Source organism: Lolium rigidum, chromosome 5 (genome assembly GCF_022539505.1).
Source record: "Lolium rigidum isolate FL_2022 chromosome 5, APGP_CSIRO_Lrig_0.1, whole genome shotgun sequence".
NCBI classification, from domain to species: Eukaryota; Viridiplantae; Streptophyta; class Magnoliopsida; order Poales; family Poaceae; genus Lolium; species Lolium rigidum.
Window position 1 is genome coordinate 44,492,509 of NC_061512.1, and position 19,406 is coordinate 44,511,914.

Below are 19,406 nucleotides of genomic sequence, written 5' to 3' on the forward strand. Positions count from 1 at the left end.
GCACACCGGAGGGGTAGCATTGGATATAGAACCATCTCAAATCACTTTTGTGCATGCCATGTGGACACACACAACTTTTGGGGCCATTCCCTAGGTCCGATGCTCGATTTCTGACGAAACCCTAGTTCTGTTGACCGCGCCGTCTACCCCTTTGACTGCATCCCATCGGGGGTCCCCCGGTGGGCGTATGCCTACGTTTGAGCTTGGTTAGGTCATAGGTACATGTGTAAACAAGTACCATCCCCTATGATCCCAAGGTTCTCTCCGGTTCACCTCTGAGGGAGTTCCCCCCTATACATGCAGAATCTGTCTAAGTGTAGGAACCCCATGTCCGAGAAGCCGGGCACACCGGAGGGGTAGCATTGGATATAGAACCATCTCAAATAAATTTTGTGCATGCCATGTGGACACACACAACTTTTGGGGCCATTCCCTAGGTCCGATGCTCGATTTCTGACGAAACCCTAGTTACGGTTGACCGTGCGACGTCTACCCCTTTGACGCGCATCCCATCGGGGTCCCCGGTGGGCGTATGCCTACGTTTGAGCTTGCTTAGGTCATAGGTACATGTGGAAACAAGTACCATCCCCTATGATCCCAAGGTTCTCTCCGGTTCACCTCCGAGGAGTTCCCCCTATACATGCAGAGCTACTGCCTAAGTGTAGGAACCCCATGTCCGAGAAGCGGGCACACCGGAGGGGTAGCATTGGATATAGAACCATCTCAAATCACTTTTGTGCATGCCATGTGGACACACACAACTTTTGGGGCCATTCCCTAGGTCCGATGCTCGATTTATGACGAAACCCTAGTTACGGTTGAGCGCGCGAGTCTACCCCTTTGTTGCATCCCATCGGGGGTCCCCGGTGGGCGTATGCCTACGTTTGAACTTGGTTAGGTCATAGGTACATGTGGAAACAAGTACCATCCCCTATGATCCCAAGGTTCTCTCCGGTTCACCTCAGGGAGTTCCCACTATACATGCGGGGATCTGCCTAAGTGTAGGAACCCCATGTCCGAGAAGCGGGCACACCGGAGGGGGTAGCATTGGATATAGAACCATCTCAAATCACTTTTGTGCATGCCATGTGGACACACACAACTTTTGGGGCCATTCCCTAGGTCCGATGCTCGATTTACGACGAAACCCTAGTTACGTTGACCGCGCCGTCTACCCCTTTGATCGCATCCCATCGGGGGTCCCCGGTGGGCGTATGCCTACGTTTGAGCTTGCTTAGGTCATAGGTACATGTGGAAACAAGTATCATCCCATATGATCCCAAGGTTCTCTCCGGTTCACCTCCAGGGAGTTCCCCCTATACATGCGAGAATCTGCCTAAGTGTAGGAACCCCATGTCCGAGAAGCGGGCACACCGGAGGGGTAGCATTGGATATAGAACCATCTCAAATCACTTTTGTGCATGCCATGTGGACACACACAACTTTTGGGGCCATTCCCTAGGTCCGATGCTCGATTTACGACGAAACCCTAGTTCCGTTGACCGCGCCGTCTACCCCTTTGATCGCATCCCATCGGGGTCCCCGGTGGGCGTATGCCTACGTTTGAGCTTGGTTAGGTCATAGGTACATGTGGAAACAAGTACCATCCCCTATGATCCCAAGGTTCTCTCCGGTTCACCTCAGGGAGTTCCCCTATACATGCGGGAATGCTGCCTAAGTGTAGGAACCCCATGTCCGAGAAGCGGGCACACCCGGAGGGGTAGCATTGGATATAGAACCATCTTAAATCACTTTTGTGCATGCCATGTGGACACACACAACTTTTGGGGCCATTCCCTAGGTCCGATGCTCGATTTACGACGAAACCCTAGTTCGTTGACCGCGCCGTCTACCCCTTTGATCGCATCCCATCGGGGGTCCCCCGGTGGGCGTATGCCTACGTTTGAGCTTGGTTAGGTCATAGGTACATGTGGAAACAAGTACCATCCCCTATGATCCCAAGGTTCTCTCCGGTTCACCTCCGAGGAGTTCCCCTATACATGCGGGAATCTGCCTAAGTGTAGGAACCCCATGTCCGAGAAGCCGGGCACACCGGAGGGGTAGCATTGGATATAGAACCATCTCAAATCACTTTTGTGCATGCCATGTGGACACACACAACTTTTGGGGCCATTCCCTAGGTCCGATGCTCGATTTCGACGAAACCCTAGTTACGTTGACCGCGTCGTCTACCCCTTTGATCGCATCCCATCGGGGGTCCCCGGTGGGCGTATGCCTACGTTTGAGCTTGCTTAGGTCATAGGTACATGTGGAAACAAGTACCATCCCCTATGATCCCAAGGTTCTCTCCGGTTCACCTCAGGGAGTTCCCCTATACATGCGGGAATACGCCTAAGTGTAGGAACCCCATGTCCGAGAAGCGGGCACACCGGAGGGGTAGCATTGGATATAGAACCATCTCAAATCACTTTTGTGCATGCCATGTGGACACACACAACTTTTGGGGCCATTCCCTAGGTCCGATGCTCGATTTACGACGAAACCCTAGTTACGTTGACCGCGTCGTCTACCCCTTTGTTCGCATCCCATCGGGGGTCCCCGGTGGGCGTATGCCTACGTTTGAGCTTGGTTAGGTCATAGGTACATGTGGAAACAAGTATCATCCCATATGATCCCAAGGTTCTCTCCGGTTCACCTCAGGGAGTTCCGGCCCCCATACATGCGAGAATGCGCCTAAGTGTAGGAACCCCATGTCCGAGAAGCCGGGCACACCCGAAGGGGTAGCATTGGATATAGAACCATCTCAAATCACTTTTGTGCATGCCATGTGGACACACACAACTTTTGGGGCCATTCCCTAGGTCCGATGCTCGATTTACGACGAAACCCTAGTTACGGTGACCGCGTCGTCTACCCCTTTGATCGCATCCCATCGGGGGTCCCCGGTGGGCGTATGCCTACGTTTGAGCTTGGTTAGGTCATAGGTACATGTGGAAACAAGTACCATCCCATATGATCCCAAGGTTCTCTCCGGTTCACCTCGAGGGAGTTCCCCTATACATGCGGGGATGCTGCCTAAGTGTACGAACCCCATGTCCAGAAGCCGGGCACACCGGAGGGGTAGCATTGGATATAGAACCATCTCAAATCACTTTTGTGCATGCCATGTGGACACACACAACTTTTGGGGCCATTCCCTAGGTCCGATGCTCGATTTCTGACGAAACCCTAGTTCTGTTGACCGCGTCGTCTACCCCTTTGACTGCATCCCATCGGGGGTCCCCCGGTGGGCGTATGCCTACGTTTGAGCTTGCTTAGGTCATAGGTACATGTGGAAACAAGTACCATCCCCTATGATCCCAAGGTTCTCTCCGGTTCACCTCAGGGAGTTCCCCCTATACATGCAGAATCTCTCCTGCCCTTTTTTTCCCGCCCACCCTTTTCCCGCTGCTTCTCTCCCGCCCTTTTTTCCCGCCCACCCTTTCCCGCTCCTTCTCTCCCGCCCTTTTTTCCCGCCCACCCTTTCCCGCTGCTTCTCTCCCGCCCTTTTTTCCCGCCCACCCTTTCTCGCCCATTCTCTCCCGCCATGTTTTCCCGCCGTTTCGGCCCCTCGTCGGCCTATATATAGCCATGGCTTCTCCACTAACGAGCACCAGCAACATTTCTCCCTTCATCACTTCTCTCATCCAATAGAACCACAAAATCCTGCGAGCTGAGCTGCCGCTGAGATGGCTCCTCGTCGTCGTAGCAACACGGGCTTCATCGGCGTTCGCCTGCGGCCTGCGGGACATTTCGCGGCTGAAATCACCGCCGGTGGTACGCGTGTGTGGCTCGGCACCTTCTACACGAAGGAGGCTGCTGCCCGCGCATACGACGTTGCGGCTTGGAGGTTTGGCCGGCCGCGCCACGAAATGAACTTCCCGGAGGTCGGGTCTCGACGGAAGCTCGAGTCTCTCTGCGAGCCACTACTTCGCTCCACGGGGTGAAGCGCGGCGGTACGGGGGCTGGCCGGCGGCGGATTGATACCACCGAGGCGGACGAGCGGTTCATGGCACGGTGGCGCAGAGACCATCCCGGAGACGTCGAGGGCAACGCGCGCATTCTGGAAGGAGAAGCGGACGTACGGAGGAGAGAGGAGGGCGGGAAAGCGGCAGAGGAAGGCCGAGGTTGAAGCGAGTACGCCAAAGGAGAGGCGTCGACATGGGGGAGAATGATGAACGGTGGTTGTGGAACCTCACAACCACCGCTTCGGAGGACACCCCCGGCGAGGATGAAGATTTCGACTTCTCCGATTAATATGTGTGTGTCGACCCAGTGTTAAGTGCTTTGTTCGTGTGTGGGTGTAGTTCTTTAAAAGCTTTGGTTTGTGTGTGGGTCTAGTTCTTTAAGTGTTTTGGTTCATGTGTGTGGGTGTAGTTTCTTTAAGTGTTTTGCTTCCTCTGTGTGGGTGTAGTTCTTTAAGCTGTTTCGGTTCGTGTGTGGGTCTAGTTCTGTAAGCGCTTTGGTATGTGTGTGAGTCTAGTTATTTAAGTATTTTGTATCGTGTGTGGGTCTTAAGTATTTTGTATCGTGTGTGGGCCATTCACCCTCTCCGAGGTTCGATTTCTGGCGAAGGGGTTCTATACCGCCCTTATACATATATATAGGTTTCTCGCAAAGGGGTTCGCCAAAATAGCAGTGAGAAATAAATAAACAAAAAAAATGATATGGATTAATAATTATATGGGTAATAATTATCTCTTTGATGCAAAAAAAAAGGAAAAACCAAAAAATGTGCATAATTGGCTGTGCCGACGGCCGCCGTTGTGCCGTGGGTCACCGTCGGCACGGCGGAAGGGGACCCAGCGGTCGGTCGGCTGTGCCGACGGCCGCCGTTGCGCCGTGGGCTACCGTCGGCACGGTGCGAGACGGTGCCGTGACGGTTTAACGGCTGGGCCCTCCTGTCGGAGCGTGTACCGACGGTTGCGGATGTGCGCGACGGTGACCTTCGGGCTCCACCTAGCTGTGCCGACGGCCGCGGTTGCGCCGAGGGTGGCCGTCGGTGTACCGTGCGTTGTGCCGACGGCCGTGCTGTGCCGACGGTGAGCTTCGTCGCCGGTAGCTGGAGGCCTCTGTGCCGACGGCCCCGACATTTGGCCGTCGGCACATAGCCTGGCCGTCGGCACACGTCGGTTCTCCCGTAGTGGGTGAGAAGAGCAGAAGTACTGCTAAACTGTGAACTATCTGCAAATCCATCACCATAATGATAAAATTACAACTTACACTTGTATTTTTCTTTTCTGATAATGCATATTTTACTAGTTTAATGGTTGCATTGGTCTGTGTTAGTTTGTTAACCAAATACATGGACATTCAGTTTAGGAATATAACCATGTCCTGTACTGCACAAAACCTTTTACTGTTTCGAATTCTCCTTTACTCCTCTCTTTGTCTTTTCAACTGTAGGCTGTTGGCCCAGACCCGGCAGTACTCTCGCCGATCTGATACCAAACACAGCCCCTATCGCCAGCTCAAAGATGGAAAAGAAAAAGCAGTCTGCATGTCATTACTGTGATCCAGAAGGCCAATCAGGTTGGACCGACCACTTATAATGTTACTTATCTAGTTATCTATCACTGGTAATACATGTATGGAGTTGTAGTTACTAATTGCTTTACCTTGTGGCACCAGCCCCAGGAGACCGTTTCAGACGTTTATTCCCTGGTCCTAGTTGGCCGGCTGGTGATGATGACGGTAAGTCCCTGCTCTCAGTTTTCCTGATTGCTGTTAGTTACGCATATAAATATGGGTGATCAAACAATCCACCTTGTTGCACCAGTATCTAAGGAGGCAGCTAGGAATATGATAAGATCCAGAGGTTATCCCTTCCCAGTTTTGAATGATTGTGAGTTGTTTCTTTTCCTTCTGCTGGTTACTTTGTTTTGCTGCACACACTTTCAGTTCACTACTCTATATATCCAGCACTGCCTCAACTACCGGACCTTGTTTCTGTAACCAGGTGGCATGCGTTTGCTGTGTAATTTTGAAGATGAATTTGGTGAAGATGTCTGGAGTAAGCTCACAGAAGAAGTTGCTTCGGATGTGTCTCAGAATGTTGTCGCACTGGCTTCATTCAGTGGTACTGAGTATATAATCTCATCACTTTTTGACCTGTATTCTTTTTCATATTCCGTGGCTAACTAATGGTCTCAATTTTTCTTTTGTAGGAGATAAAAGGTTTTTCGCTTGCACAGGCATAGTTATAGGCTGCAGTGAGTTCACCACAAGAGTCCTGACGTCGGCGAGTTTGGTCAGAAATTCTGATGATCAAGCAAAGGTTGCTGATAACTTAAAGGTCAGAGGTAGTGTAATTTACTAGTTTATTAAGAAACAGGTGATTATATCTCACGAGTTTTATCATAGCAGATTTATGTGTGCCTTCCGGATAATCAACATGCCATGGGCATGTTGCAACATTACAATTTATGGTACAACATCGCTGTCATCAGCATCATGGGTTCTCGCCGTACTCGGACAGCACAAATCTATGATCAGGTACAAACTCAACCTCATGGTCATGGGGAGTTACTAGCTATAGGGCGCGTCTACGAATCAGGAAAACTGATAGCCACGGGTGGGACTTTGATTGACAAGCCAAGTGAACTCGATTGCAAAGAGCTTATGATGTCCACTTGTAAAATCACAAAGGTATGTTACTTGCGTTAATTTCTACATTTTGGATCCATTAAGGGTAACAAATATCATCTTTGTTTACAACCTACTTTTGTTTTCGTTCTAGGCTGGGATTGGAGGGCCTCTTATTGATTGTCATGGGAATTTTATTGGCATGGATTTCTACGGCTTGGAAGAAACTCCATACCTACCCAGAAATGTTGTGCTCGAAGTCTTGAGGAGTTTTGATACAAAGTATGATAAATTTCTAGATGCATGTAGATTTATGCATGATTTGCCACTTATGAACATGTTAGTGCTGCTGGTTCTGTTTTGATGGTGGTCACTGATCACATGCACGGGACGCATAAGCAGAAGACTGCAAGTGCTTTTTGTGCACCACAGCATTCAAATTGGAGGGATGCATGTGCCTTCAATAAGACCTGTGTCATCCCTTTAGTGTTTCTAACTGAATTTTGAGTCATCATTACAACCTGGATTCAGAATGCAAAAAAATTAATTCTGGGTGAGTTTATCTTAGTTTTTCAGGTTAAGTTAAAACTTGAACCATTTGTAAAGTTCCCAACTTGCTTTCACTTGAACAATTTGTTCCCTCTCACTTAGATATACAAACCGTTGTGCATGCTTTTGATCTTTTCATGGTGTTTATTGGTAAAGCCATTTCAAATTAAAGAAATTTTGTTCTATCTGTAGGAGTGATGCTACCGTTTTTATCAAAGATCAAAACGCAAACAGGTATGCACCTTCAGTGACACACCTTTCATATGTATGTTTATATGCTACTCCCTCCGTCCCATAACATAAGACATTTTTGGCAAACTACAGCGCACCAAACAGTTATATGTTAATGGGGTGGAGGGAGTATTTTTCAACGTCTTACTTTAATTTGCTTGTAAATTAACAGATGGCCTGTGCCTAAGCCTTGTTGGTGCTATCCGACATGGCACCAGTATCTGGGCTAAATATGGATCATCGACCCCAGCCTATGTAACCTAGCAACATAAGCGCATGCTTATCAAAACCATGTGCCAAACTTTAGAGGTGGAAGGTACCAAGGGACTATGATTATATTCCATATGTATGTTTTGTATGGAAGTTGGTTCGTCACTCCAGATATTAGTAGTCGAACCCATGCAACTTTCTTTCGTGTTGTTTATTTGTTGTTTCAGTTTTAAGGTACGTACTTCTCGTTTGGCTGACGATATTGGTATGTTTTTCTGAATTTATTTCAGAAGCAATTCATTGAGATCACCATGCAAATACTGCATTTGTCGTTGTGTGTAAGATAGATATGCACAGAATCCGTGAACATGGGCCAGTTCCGTGAGCCGTCACCATGGTCGTTTGATTTCCAAGAAATGAGCACGGGATTGTATGTGTGCTATTCTGGATGTTCCCTTAAAAATGAGAAAATTAATTCTTCCTGGGAAAAAATCCTGTGAGGGCACCTTACCCTAGAACCATCAAAAATTGGTTGGACATCAACCCTACATCTTTTGTTATGCTTGAATTACCTTTTGTCACGGGAAAAGCTGATTTTACCCGGATTCCATCCAATTATACATGATAACCAATGTAAAATTGCTAAAGTCAAGACAAGTTAGCAAAAAATCCAAGCATGTAATCATGGTCAACAAGTCAAATGGGGAGAGAAGATTAAACAAGTCAACGCATGAAGGTCCAATCAAGTAAGCTCACCAAGTGGAGGGGGAAGATAAGGGCTACACATTATAAGTATCAAAAACACACCACGCCACCTCCCTAGTCCAGCGTGGATGAGTGGACCAAGTAATTACCTCAGATACCCATTCGATCTATATACAATCTCAAGAGTAGCTTTGGTCATGTGTCAAGAACTACTAGCCTACAAGTAGAGCTCCCTATGGACATGTACATCACTCAATCTCACTAGAATAAACTCAAGTGGAGGGCACCAGTACTCCAACACAAGTACGGGAAGCATATATATGGTCGAATCGGAGAAGAATCGGAGAAGTGTACGACATTTCTTTCGTGCTTTGTGTTTGTTGAACTGGTTATGCGGTGGGTTTCGAACCTGTTGTAAAACCATATGCTTATGGTGATGGTTGGCTTTATCTATAAAGCTGGGCCGTGTGACCTTATGTTTAAGAAAGTGTACGACTCTACATTGAGTAAGAGTGTCTAGAAAGTAGGCCTCAAGAAGTTGAGTACAGCCCGAGCTTTCTACCAAGCCTCCCTCAACGACTTCCTAACATAGGACTAAGTTATGCTCTAACAAAGTGACTAGCCTATTCAAATACTATTGCTGCATCAATGCTTGTTAGTGTATGACGACCTTCTCTGAATATTGTTGTACGCCCCCTCTACTCATTTAGTGTCGTGACTACGTGCGAATAGATACCCCTACTATGTCTTTAATTCTATGATAACACCAAAGAAAGTTCTGACCAAAACTGACACTTCACTCAAGAGCAAGATCATCCCCGCCAGATTAACAGGGAACACGACAGAGAAGTAGATGACCAAGTCAAAAGTGATGAAACGAGTTTCCCCCAGAACAACTCTCGAGTTGCCCCACTCCTGGAGAAGTTAATCTGAAAGAGGAAGGGAAGGGGAAAGAGGATGACCTCGCATTAGTAGGAAACCCGCTGACAGGTGCTCGCATCGAGCACCCACTACGGGGGAAAAACTAGAGCTTACATATTTAAGTTCAAACACATATCATAAACAAGACATCTGTTTTCAACACAGAACACCAAACAACAGGAGAATGGTCATAATTCTAAGGCAATTATATTATCAGCACCGCCGTGGAGGAAGAAACAATTTCTTAAGACGCCCTCGCCAGATATGCAAGCTTGTCTGCCAACTTCTTAGCTCCCATCTTCAATCTTCTAGCATTCATCTGTTTCATAGAGACCTTCACAGTAGTTCATGAAAGAACACATTGTAAAGATGATCACCACAGGAGACTTGAGCACATGCTTATTAAAAGTTATTTTGTTTCACATGATCCATATTGACCAGAAAACAGCAGCAGTTAAGAGAGTGTAGAATTTCTTATCACCAGGTAAATAGGCATATAACCAGGCCAAACTTTGCCATAAATTCCTTCGGCAAGAACTAGCATCCAAATAAGAAGCCAAAGCTCCGCACACAGATTTAGCAACACCACAAGAGAAAAACATATGGTCAGCAATTTCCACATTATTACAAAAAAGAACAAGTGGGAGCTCCGAACTAATTCCTCTTTCACATATTGTCTCTTGTTAACACAATATCTTGTTGTAGCTGCCAAAGGGAAAAAATATTTTGAAAGGCAATTTTTGTTTCAAAATTCATTTATTGTTAGCACGAGAGAGATTATTTTCCGACATCTATACACAGATTTAGTGGTAAACCTCTTGTTTGCATTAAGTGACCATCAAATAATACCAGGCTCATAAAACCTTTGTGTCTGGACAATCCTGGTTTTTATATCATTCCACCGAACCAACATACCAGGGTTCATATGTCCCCTGAAGGGGATATTAAAATTTGCCTGGATACCATGTTCAAAGTAACATCTTGGGCTAAAGATATGTCAAACAGAATATGATAACTTAGTAATTTACACACAAAGCAGTTACATCCAGCCAGGAAAATCTAGCCAAAAACCTGTCATGTTACCCCTTTTCAAGATGATCTTTCTCCCACCAAAATAAGTGTCTCTCACTTTTAAAAGGACTCTCCAACAAGGGGAATCATTGACTCTAGGTTTCATATAGGATACAGATTTATCTCTCAGGTATTTATGTTTAACAATTCTTTGTCATAAACCATCTTGAGTCTATAATTTCCATCACAATTTACATAGGAGGCTGATATTTTGCTTCATGAGGTGTTCTACTCCCAAACCCCCTTTTTCTTTTGTTCTACAAACTCTTTTCGATTTGACCATTGTTTAGACAGACGGAATCTAAGATAAGAACCTAACAGAAGTTTTGCAACTCCTTCATGGAATATAGGTCTTAGTAAGGCCTATGTCAGTTGAGTCGTTCGTTCGTGTGGAGAATCTCTCTCCTTTCTTGCTTTTTATTTTTTGAAACGGAGGCAAAAGTTTTGCCTCATCCATTAATTAAGAAGAAAGTACCCAATTTTTAGGAGAAAATTGGGCGAAAACCAACAACACACACTGGACACCCCGGCCAACCTGGCTACCCACACGGAGCACACACGCCATCGAGAAGAAAAGCCATCGATGAGGATGTCATCGAGCGTCATCGTCGTCACTCCTCCACGAGCCGGCGATTCCGACTTCACCTTAGACGACCGCCACCGAGACCCTCGCCACAAACGACATCGGAGCCAATGTGAGCATATGCCAAACAGTCGACCCCCAAGCACGTCGAGGAGGAGGCAGCTCCGACTTCAACCGTGACCTTCATAGGAGAAAGTTGCACGCCTTGCACCGACGCAAGCACCAATCAAGTGGCATCGTTGCCATAAGTCGCCTCGCAGCTCCGACTTCACCATCACGGCAGGGGTGACGAAGAACATGCCGCAACTCCGATCCGCCCACCATTGTCATCGTTGCCACGCAGCCCACGACGCCAACACCAACCATCTTCCACGGATCCCTCTGACCAAAGCAACTCCAAATCGATGCCCTCAATAGGGAAGACGACACAAGAGCGCCGCCATCGACCGATCACGGTGGATCTAGGGATTACCCCGGAGCTTTCCGAGATAGGATGACAAAACATCACCTCGGCGATGTCTTCAAGAAGAAAGCGGCGCCCGAAGCCGCCGCCATCGCCGGCCTCGGCCAGCTGCCGGCCGGCCAGCCACCGAGGACAAGGCATTAGCCCGGAAATTATCACGCCATCCTGCTTCGTGCTTCTGGCCAGACCACCTCCCATCCCTCAACCACACCATCTCCACCATGGCCGCCACACCCGCCTCAGCCCTGGGCTGCACCGCCGGCCGACCTCCGGGCGCCGGCAGAAGCACCACCGCGCCCCTCACGGCGACCCCAACCACCCGCAGCACCAGGCACCCACAACACCACCGGAACTGCAGCCATGGACCACCACCACGAGCTCTTCCGCGCCGCCCCAGCACGCCCCTGGGAGAGCCGCCACTGGCCAGGGCCACCGCCCTGGCCCCCGAACGCCGGCGAGCTCCAGCCGCGGTAGATCTGGGCGGAAACGCCCATCACAGAATCCGCCCCGCAGCCCCGCCCAGGCTCGACATCCGCCCTCGCCACCACGCCGGAGATGCCGCCGAGCAGCCGCCGCCACCACCTTGACCCGAGCCCGCCGACTCGGCATCCCCAATCCCGGCCGCCGCCGCCCCCACGGGACGGCCTTCCACCGCGAGAAACAAGCCCCCCCAAACCACCTTTGGCAGCAGGGGGTGCCGCCACCGCCGCGGAGGAGGCCAGCGACGGCAGCGGCAGGGGAGCCCTTGGGCGAGGGTGACCCGGCGGCGTGGATTGGTCGCCCCTGGCGCCGCCTGGGGGGACGACGCGAGGGGTTGGTTTCGTGGGACTGGTTGCATGTATTTCTCCTTTCTTGCTTCATTAAGTTACTTGCTCTCTCAGCCTCAGAATAATAATCAATATTCAAATACTTTATGCTAAATTCTGTATAGCAATCAATGTCTGAGGGCATAGAGAACCTTAAGAGGATAGGAAAGTCTATTTATTTTAGACCAGTGAGGTCAGAAATTCAAGCATTCGGGTCTAGTAAGTTTTTTTATTTCCATCCCAAAAAGAATCTCCTCCTATGCTTACCAAGTTTCTCGATAAAAGTTTTATTCAATAAGAACATAGCCATGTAATATGAAGGGATACCAGAACATAGCCTAGCAGAGTCAGAAATCCATGCATCAATTTTTTTAATCAGCTTGGCATCTAATAAATCCCAATAAATATTTTTAAAATTAGAAGAAGAAGTTACGGGCAAGAAGATATGGGTCACTCCTCATCACCAACATATCCTGAACGGTCCTGAATTCTTCTTCCGCAAACCCTGCATGGCCTCAAGCTGTTTGTCTTGGATCCTCCTCTTGCTAAATCAAAGGTCCAGTTGTCGGGCCACCAAAGCCAAGGATAAATAAGGTGTTTGGCACAAAAAGGCTTGCCGCACCTGGTACTCGGTCCACAATCAGAGACGCTTGTGATGAAGATGAAGAGAGTCTGGCGTCCTGACTGAGGAGGAAGAATACACTAAACCCTAGTTCCAGCTCTGATCAACGCCCTACTGGAACTTCTTCTGCATCTTTATCAAGGAACTTGGACGAATCACCCAGAGGGATTGACAACACGACCAAGTGGGCAGCTAGGGGAAATATCGTTGAAGAAGTTGAAAGATCTGTGATGTAGCACCCCACGCCATAAAGCTTCTGAAGAAGATTCCTATGAGCAGATTTTCGAAGCAGATCCATGATGCAGTTGTTGGAAGACTGAAGGCGGATCCATGATGCAGTTGCAGCGGTTTTTGGAAGACTGAAGGCGGGCAGTGCTTCCATAGAGCTGTGAATCAATCCTAACGAATATGTACATGATCTTCCAGAAGATCCTGAACCTTGGGCCTTCATTTTTTTATCTTCATTATTATTTTAATTAGCGACTATGTCTAGTTGCTTGGATTTTTCTAACTTGTCATGACTGTCAATTTTTTCCTCTTTATTGTCATGTAGGTTTAAATGGGAACCGAGTAATTCAAGTACTCATTTCAAAAAATAAATGCAGACGAATGCAAAATAATTAGATATACTACCTCCATACCGGATTAATGGGCAATTACGCATTTCGAGAAACAAGTTTGACTACTAATTTGGTCAACAAAATATGAGATATATGCCACAAAAATTATACCGTTGGATTCGTATTCAAAAAATGTTCTCAATAATATATTTTTTGTGATATATATCTTATATTTTATTGACCAAATTAGTAATCAAACTTGTTTCTCGAAGTGCGTAATTGCCCATTAATCCGGTATGGAGGTAGTAACAAAGATGTAGGGTTGACAAAGAACCAAGTATTGATGATTCTATGGTAGGGTGCCCTCCCATGAATCTTCCCACTAAGAGCATCTCCAGCTGTCTCCCCGACGAGGCCCCCAGGACGCCTTTTTTTTTCATCTGGATGGACGAAAACGGCCCAGTCGCGCCCCCAGACCCTCGTTTTTTGTCCGGATTAGGCCTTTCATCCGTCCGGAGAGCCCAGGCCATCCCGGCCCCCCGGGGAGCGCTCGGGGACTCCGGACGAGAGAATATCGCGGGAACCGTCTGGTGGCCCCGACCTGTCGGCGACAATGTGGCCTGGGTTTCTACGGCAATACCCTCGTTTTCCCGATCTACGGCAATACCCTCGTCGAACGAAAGCTTTGAACTCTCAAGTGGTGCAATATAGACAAATTATATATAATTCGAAAAAAATAAAAATTACATATAAAAACTTTAAAACAAACTTAAACTACTTCTTCTTCCTAGATGGCCCCACCTCATCGTCGTGGCAGCGACGCTTCCGACTCGTCACCTCCTCGTCGTCGCGTCCTCAGCCTCTTCCTCCTCCTCCTCCTCCTCCTCGGCCTCTTCCTCGACCTGCTCCTCGGCCTCTTCGTCCTCCTCGTCGTCGTCATCCCATTCGTCCTCGCTGGCCAGCGGGGGGGAGGGGGGGGGGGGAGGGGAATCGTCGCTGCTGGACGATGCAGCTTGATCCCACCAATGGCGCCATCCAGGCGGCTTCCCCTCGCTATCGGTGTCTGATACACCGATGGCCAAGAGAGATTGCTCATGGTTGACAGAGGATGGTGAGGAGAGAATAGATGAATGGCGTCGACCGTCGAAAACCGTTCCCGACGAGGCGTTTGGGCTTGTCAGTCCACTTCGCGGACCATTACGGCGGTTTAATGCGTCGAGGGCACTCCGACGGTTGCCCTTCCCGACGACTGCACCGTCGCTATGCACGCGGTAGGTGCGCGTCAGAAGGCAACCATGGGCTCACCGCTGGGAAAATGGGTCTCCCCAGGCTAAAAAAATACATCCATCCGGCGCTAAATAGCGCCGGATTTAGGCCTGGGGAGCCCCAACAGCTGGGATGCTCTAACACATTTTTAAACAGAGACATGAAGGATCCCCACCTTCCTTTCTTGGACCTCATACAGCCCATACATTTATCTCAGTTTTACAGCCTATCTAAGCCCACAACCATATCTGTCTTTTGTGCTTACCAGCCCATCGTGCATGCGCCGACAATGGAGCCCAACACAGAGTAGACAGATTCTGCGAGTATGGAGACTTGAGACGGCTATGGCGCACGCTCACGGACTCTGTGGATATGTATCCTGAATAAATTCAGAAAATCATACTGATATAGAAGTACAAAACATGAAAGTGTGTTCGACAAATCTAGCGACAAGCATATACATAAATATATACTATCTTGATTGACAAACCAACTTCCATATGAAACTTAAATATACAATACAAACGTACGTCTATAGTACTATGGTCTGGTATCTTCCACCTCCGCCAAACCTCGCACTATAGGAGAACAGATGGTTTTGATAATCACGTCCATATAGGCCGGGGTAGGTCATCTTCATCTACACCTTCCCCCATATAGATGTGCCATATCGGATAGCACCAAAAAGGCTTAGGCACGGGCCACCTGTTAACAAGTTAGAAGAAAAAAAAAGATGTTGAATAATACTACCTTCATTCCGAAACTTGAACCTTTTTAGAAAGCTAGTTTAGCTTTCTAGAAGGGCTTATATTTCAGAATGGAGGAATATCATTTAAACATACATATGAAAGATGTATTGCTGAAGGTGTAATACCTGTTTGGGTTATCATCGTTGATCAAATCAGTAACACCAGACCTACAGAAAGAACAAAATTTCTTTAATTTCAAAAGGCTTTAACAATAAACACCATGAAAAGATCAAAAGCATCCACAGCAGTTCATATGTCTAATTATGACTTCAGGTTGTAATGACCCAAAATTCATTTATAGGAACACTAAAAAGATCACAAATTCATTTAGGAGACAATAGAAAGATGACAAAATTCTAGTGAAGGAAGATGCTTCCCTCCAGCTTGAATACTGTGGTGCAGAAAAAAACACTTGGAAACCATACAAAAATCTACATTGATACAGAAATTAACATACTTTGCATCAAAACTCCTCAAGACTTCAAGCACTACATTTCTGGGCAGGTACGGAGTTTCTTCCAAGCCGTAGAAGTCCATGCCAATAAAATTCCCGTAAAAATCAATAAGAGGCCCTCCAATCCCAGCCTAACACAAAAACAAAAGTAGCAAGTAAAGAAAGATGATATTTACAAACCGTAACGGATTCAGAATGTACAAATTAACGCATTTAGCACCTTTGTGATTTTGCAAGTGGACATCTTAAGCTCTTTGCAATCAAGTTCACTTGGCTTGTCGATCAAAGTGCCACCTGTGGCTATTAAATTGCCTGATTCGTAGACGCGCCCTACAGCTGCTACTTCCCCATGAGGTTCAGTTTGCAACTGATCGTAGATTTGCGCTGTCTGAGTACAGTGAGAACCCACAATGGTGATGATGGCGATGTTGTAACGTAAGTCCTGATATTGCAACGTGCCTGTGGCATGTTCATTATCTGGAAGGCACACTTCAATCTGATACGATAAAGCTAGTGAGATTGACCAACTGTATCATAATAAACTACTCCCTCCGTTCCTTTCTATAGTGCCTATAGATTTTTGGCATTTGTTTCATAATATAAGGTTGTAGCTCAGCTTTTTTTTCAATTACCCCCTCTCCGTTCTGCTCCCAAATCGTTCTGCTCCCAATTTTGTTATGGTAAGTTAGGAAGATATGGATTTCCCAAATTTTACGTTGATCTCAAATCGTTTAGTTAGGGGTCTTATGTAAAAAATACTCTTGCGCTAATTTCCGTGCCAAAAAACTATAGGCACTATAGAATGGAACAGAGGGAGTAGTATATTACAGGTTAACTATTATTAGCAGTACCTACCTTCAAGTTGTCAGCAACCTTATCTTCATCATAAGAATTTCTAACCAAACTTGCTGAGGTCAGAACTCTTGTGGTTAACTCATTGCAGTCTATAAATATGCCTGTGCAAGCAAAAAACCTTTTATCTCCTACAAAAGGAATAATTGAGATTACTGGAGTTAGTAATGGCACATGAAAAAGAATACAGGTCGAAGAGTGATGAGCTTATTATATACTCAGTACCACTGAATGAAGCCAGTGCGACAACACTTTGAGACATATGCGAAGCAACTCGTTCTGTGAGTTTACTCCAGTTATCTTCACCAAATTCCTCTTCAAAATTACAAAGCAAACGCATGCCACCTGGTTGCATAATCAGGGTGCAGTAGTTAAGGTAGTGAACTGAAAGTGTGCAGCAAAATAGAGTAATCAGAACGAGAAAAGGAAAAACTCACCATCGTGCTTAACTGGGACAGGATAACCTCTGGACCTTAACTTATTCCTAGCAGCCTCTTTGGATACTGGTGAAACATGGTGGAGTGATTAACCACGCATATATATGTGTAACTAATACTCCCTCTGTTCCTTAAAAAGCTGCTCAGCTTTTTCTAGATTTGAATGCACAACTTTATCTAGATACGGATGTATATAGACATATTTTAGTTAATATGTCTATATACATCCGTACCTAGATAAAGTTGTACATTAAAATCTAGAAAAAGTTGAGCAGGTTTTTTTGAGACGGAGGGAATAGCAAGAAGGCAGAGACTTACCACCATCAACATCAGCTGGCCAACTAGGACCAGGGAATAAACGTTTCAAACGGTCTCCAGGTGCTGGTGCCACAACGTAAAGCAATTAATAACTACATACTATAACGGAATACCAATGATAGTGATATTAGAAGTGGCATAGGTCCAACCTAATTGACCTTCTGGATCACAGTAATGACATGCAGACTGTTTCTTTTCCAGTGTTGAGCTGCCTAATATTTAGAAGACAGAGACAAAGAGGAGTAAGCAGAATTCAAACCACTAAAAAGTGCAATGAAGTACAGGACATGATTATATTATCACATTCCATATCCTTGAATTTAGTACTATTAATTAACAGACTAACACCAAGTGATACTACCATAAAACTAGTTAAATCTGCACCACCACTGGCAAGGAAACTACAAATGTCGTTAAAAATTTACCATTATGGTGATGGTTATCCAGATAGTTCATAATTTAGCAGTACTTAAGGAGCGAGTGTGCTCTTCTCACCTTCTAAGCCAGACATGTGAGATGGGGACCATGCTTTCAACTTGATTGCTCTTCCTTTTATTCCAAACTTTTTCATGGGGAGCTCGTACTGCGAGCCGATTTTACGTCTAAGATCAGCTGATCTAGCCCTCCTGCAGAATTTGGTTAACTCATAAGAGTACTCCAGAAAAAGTAGACCATGCATCATACGTGCATACAATACAAAACTGTGCAAACTGAAATGATAAAGATGGACTGTGAAGACAAAAGGAGAAATTGGAGTCAGATACTAAATGTGTTCTGCTGTGTACTGTGCCAATAATGAAAACAAGTAGAGGAAAATCATGGCATGACATCACAACAAGGAACAATTAAATTAGAATTCCTACTATTACAAATTTCCCTACACATGTGAAAGCCAACTTGAGACTATGTAGTTCATAAGTGCAGAGAGTGAGGAGTACATACTTTTTGGTGCATGCTTTCTGAAACCCGGCCACGAATTCCAGAATTGTACTCCTTGGTATGAAAGTAGTCCCTTCTTTAGAATAGCAGTTCAACCCAACAAAGTTCCCAAAAGAATCAATGAAGAGTCCTTCAGCTACAGCCTAGAAAAGAAATAAAGTGATGCTCAGCAAGCGTTAAAAAACAGTGTTGTTGAACGAGGTTTGCATAACTGATGGAGAGTAACGTTTTGGTGTGACAAAATATGAATTTTGGTGCATATAATGGTAAATTGAGTCATCTATATCAATATTTATTTTCACTATGTACAAAAGTAAAAGAGAAATCAACAGGGCACCATAGAAATTTCACATGTTGAGACCACAAACTCTTCAGGATCAGCACTTGTTGGATCGCCAGCCAGCATCCTAGCTGCTTTAGTCATTAATTCTCCTGAGCTGAAGCAGCGCCGAAGAGAGACTACTTGACTGTGAGACTCAAACTGTTGCTGATGATCTAGACACGCTGCACGGAGAACAACACCTTTTGGCAACACACTGACAACAGAAAGATTGCTTTTTACGTCGTGGAATATCGGAATTCCATCGACAACTTGATCATTTGGAAGGCGCACTTTAGTCTGGTGATGAAGCGAGACAGCAAGTATAACACCGCCGGTTAGCTCAACGATTACGATTGATCTTAAATAGGCAAGCAATAGATAATACGAAAATATTGGCAGTACGGACCTCTGTTCTGAAACTGATCTCTCTCTCATCATCACTAGATCTAAACAAGCTTAATGAAGTCAGAATACATGCTCTAGTTTTGGTGTGCTGAAAGACTATGCCCGTGCACGCAGGATGTATGGAACCACCTGCACAAGAAAATAGTTTTCAGTCACGAACTATATGCAGAGTGATTAGATTAAAAAAATGCAAAGTTAACTGATGTGCATAAGTAATCACCCTCATCAGACGAAGTGAGCGATACAACACTTTGAGCCCAGTTTGAAGCAGCTTGTTCACTGACTCCTTGACCGGAATCGCTAGAGCTGCCGACTTCCTCTTCTTCTCCACGAGAGCTGGCCAGATGCAGATCTCCTG

General features: G+C 46.3%; 2 protein-coding genes across 2 annotated transcripts; one reads left to right on the forward strand and one right to left on the reverse strand.

Annotated features, from left to right (window-relative positions):
• The first annotated feature begins 5,473 nt into the window (after nucleotides 1-5,473).
• Nucleotides 5,474-7,595, forward strand: LOC124655906. The gene is made up of 10 exons (XM_047194734.1): nucleotides 5,474-5,532; nucleotides 5,632-5,694; nucleotides 5,780-5,845; nucleotides 5,960-6,079; nucleotides 6,168-6,295; nucleotides 6,367-6,495; nucleotides 6,595-6,648; nucleotides 6,740-6,867; nucleotides 7,327-7,368; nucleotides 7,538-7,595. Exons 1-10 carry the CDS (start codon nucleotides 5,478-5,480, stop codon nucleotides 7,593-7,595), a joined length of 843 nt encoding a protein of 280 aa, XP_047050690.1. The 5' UTR covers nucleotides 5,474-5,477.
• A 7,399-nt stretch (nucleotides 7,596-14,994) lies between these two features.
• Nucleotides 14,995-18,936, reverse strand: LOC124655154. The gene is made up of 12 exons (XM_047194106.1): nucleotides 18,689-18,936; nucleotides 18,325-18,464; nucleotides 17,878-18,008; nucleotides 17,532-17,594; nucleotides 17,383-17,445; nucleotides 17,065-17,130; nucleotides 16,853-16,972; nucleotides 16,631-16,758; nucleotides 15,996-16,271; nucleotides 15,779-15,906; nucleotides 15,447-15,488; nucleotides 14,995-15,277 (listed from the first exon to the last, which is right to left on the reverse strand). The coding sequence occupies exons 1-12, from the start codon at nucleotides 18,743-18,745 to the stop codon at nucleotides 15,178-15,180; spliced, it is 1,314 nt and encodes a 437-aa protein (XP_047050062.1). The 5' UTR covers nucleotides 18,746-18,936; the 3' UTR covers nucleotides 14,995-15,177.
• Nucleotides 18,937-19,406: the final 470 nt, after the last annotated feature.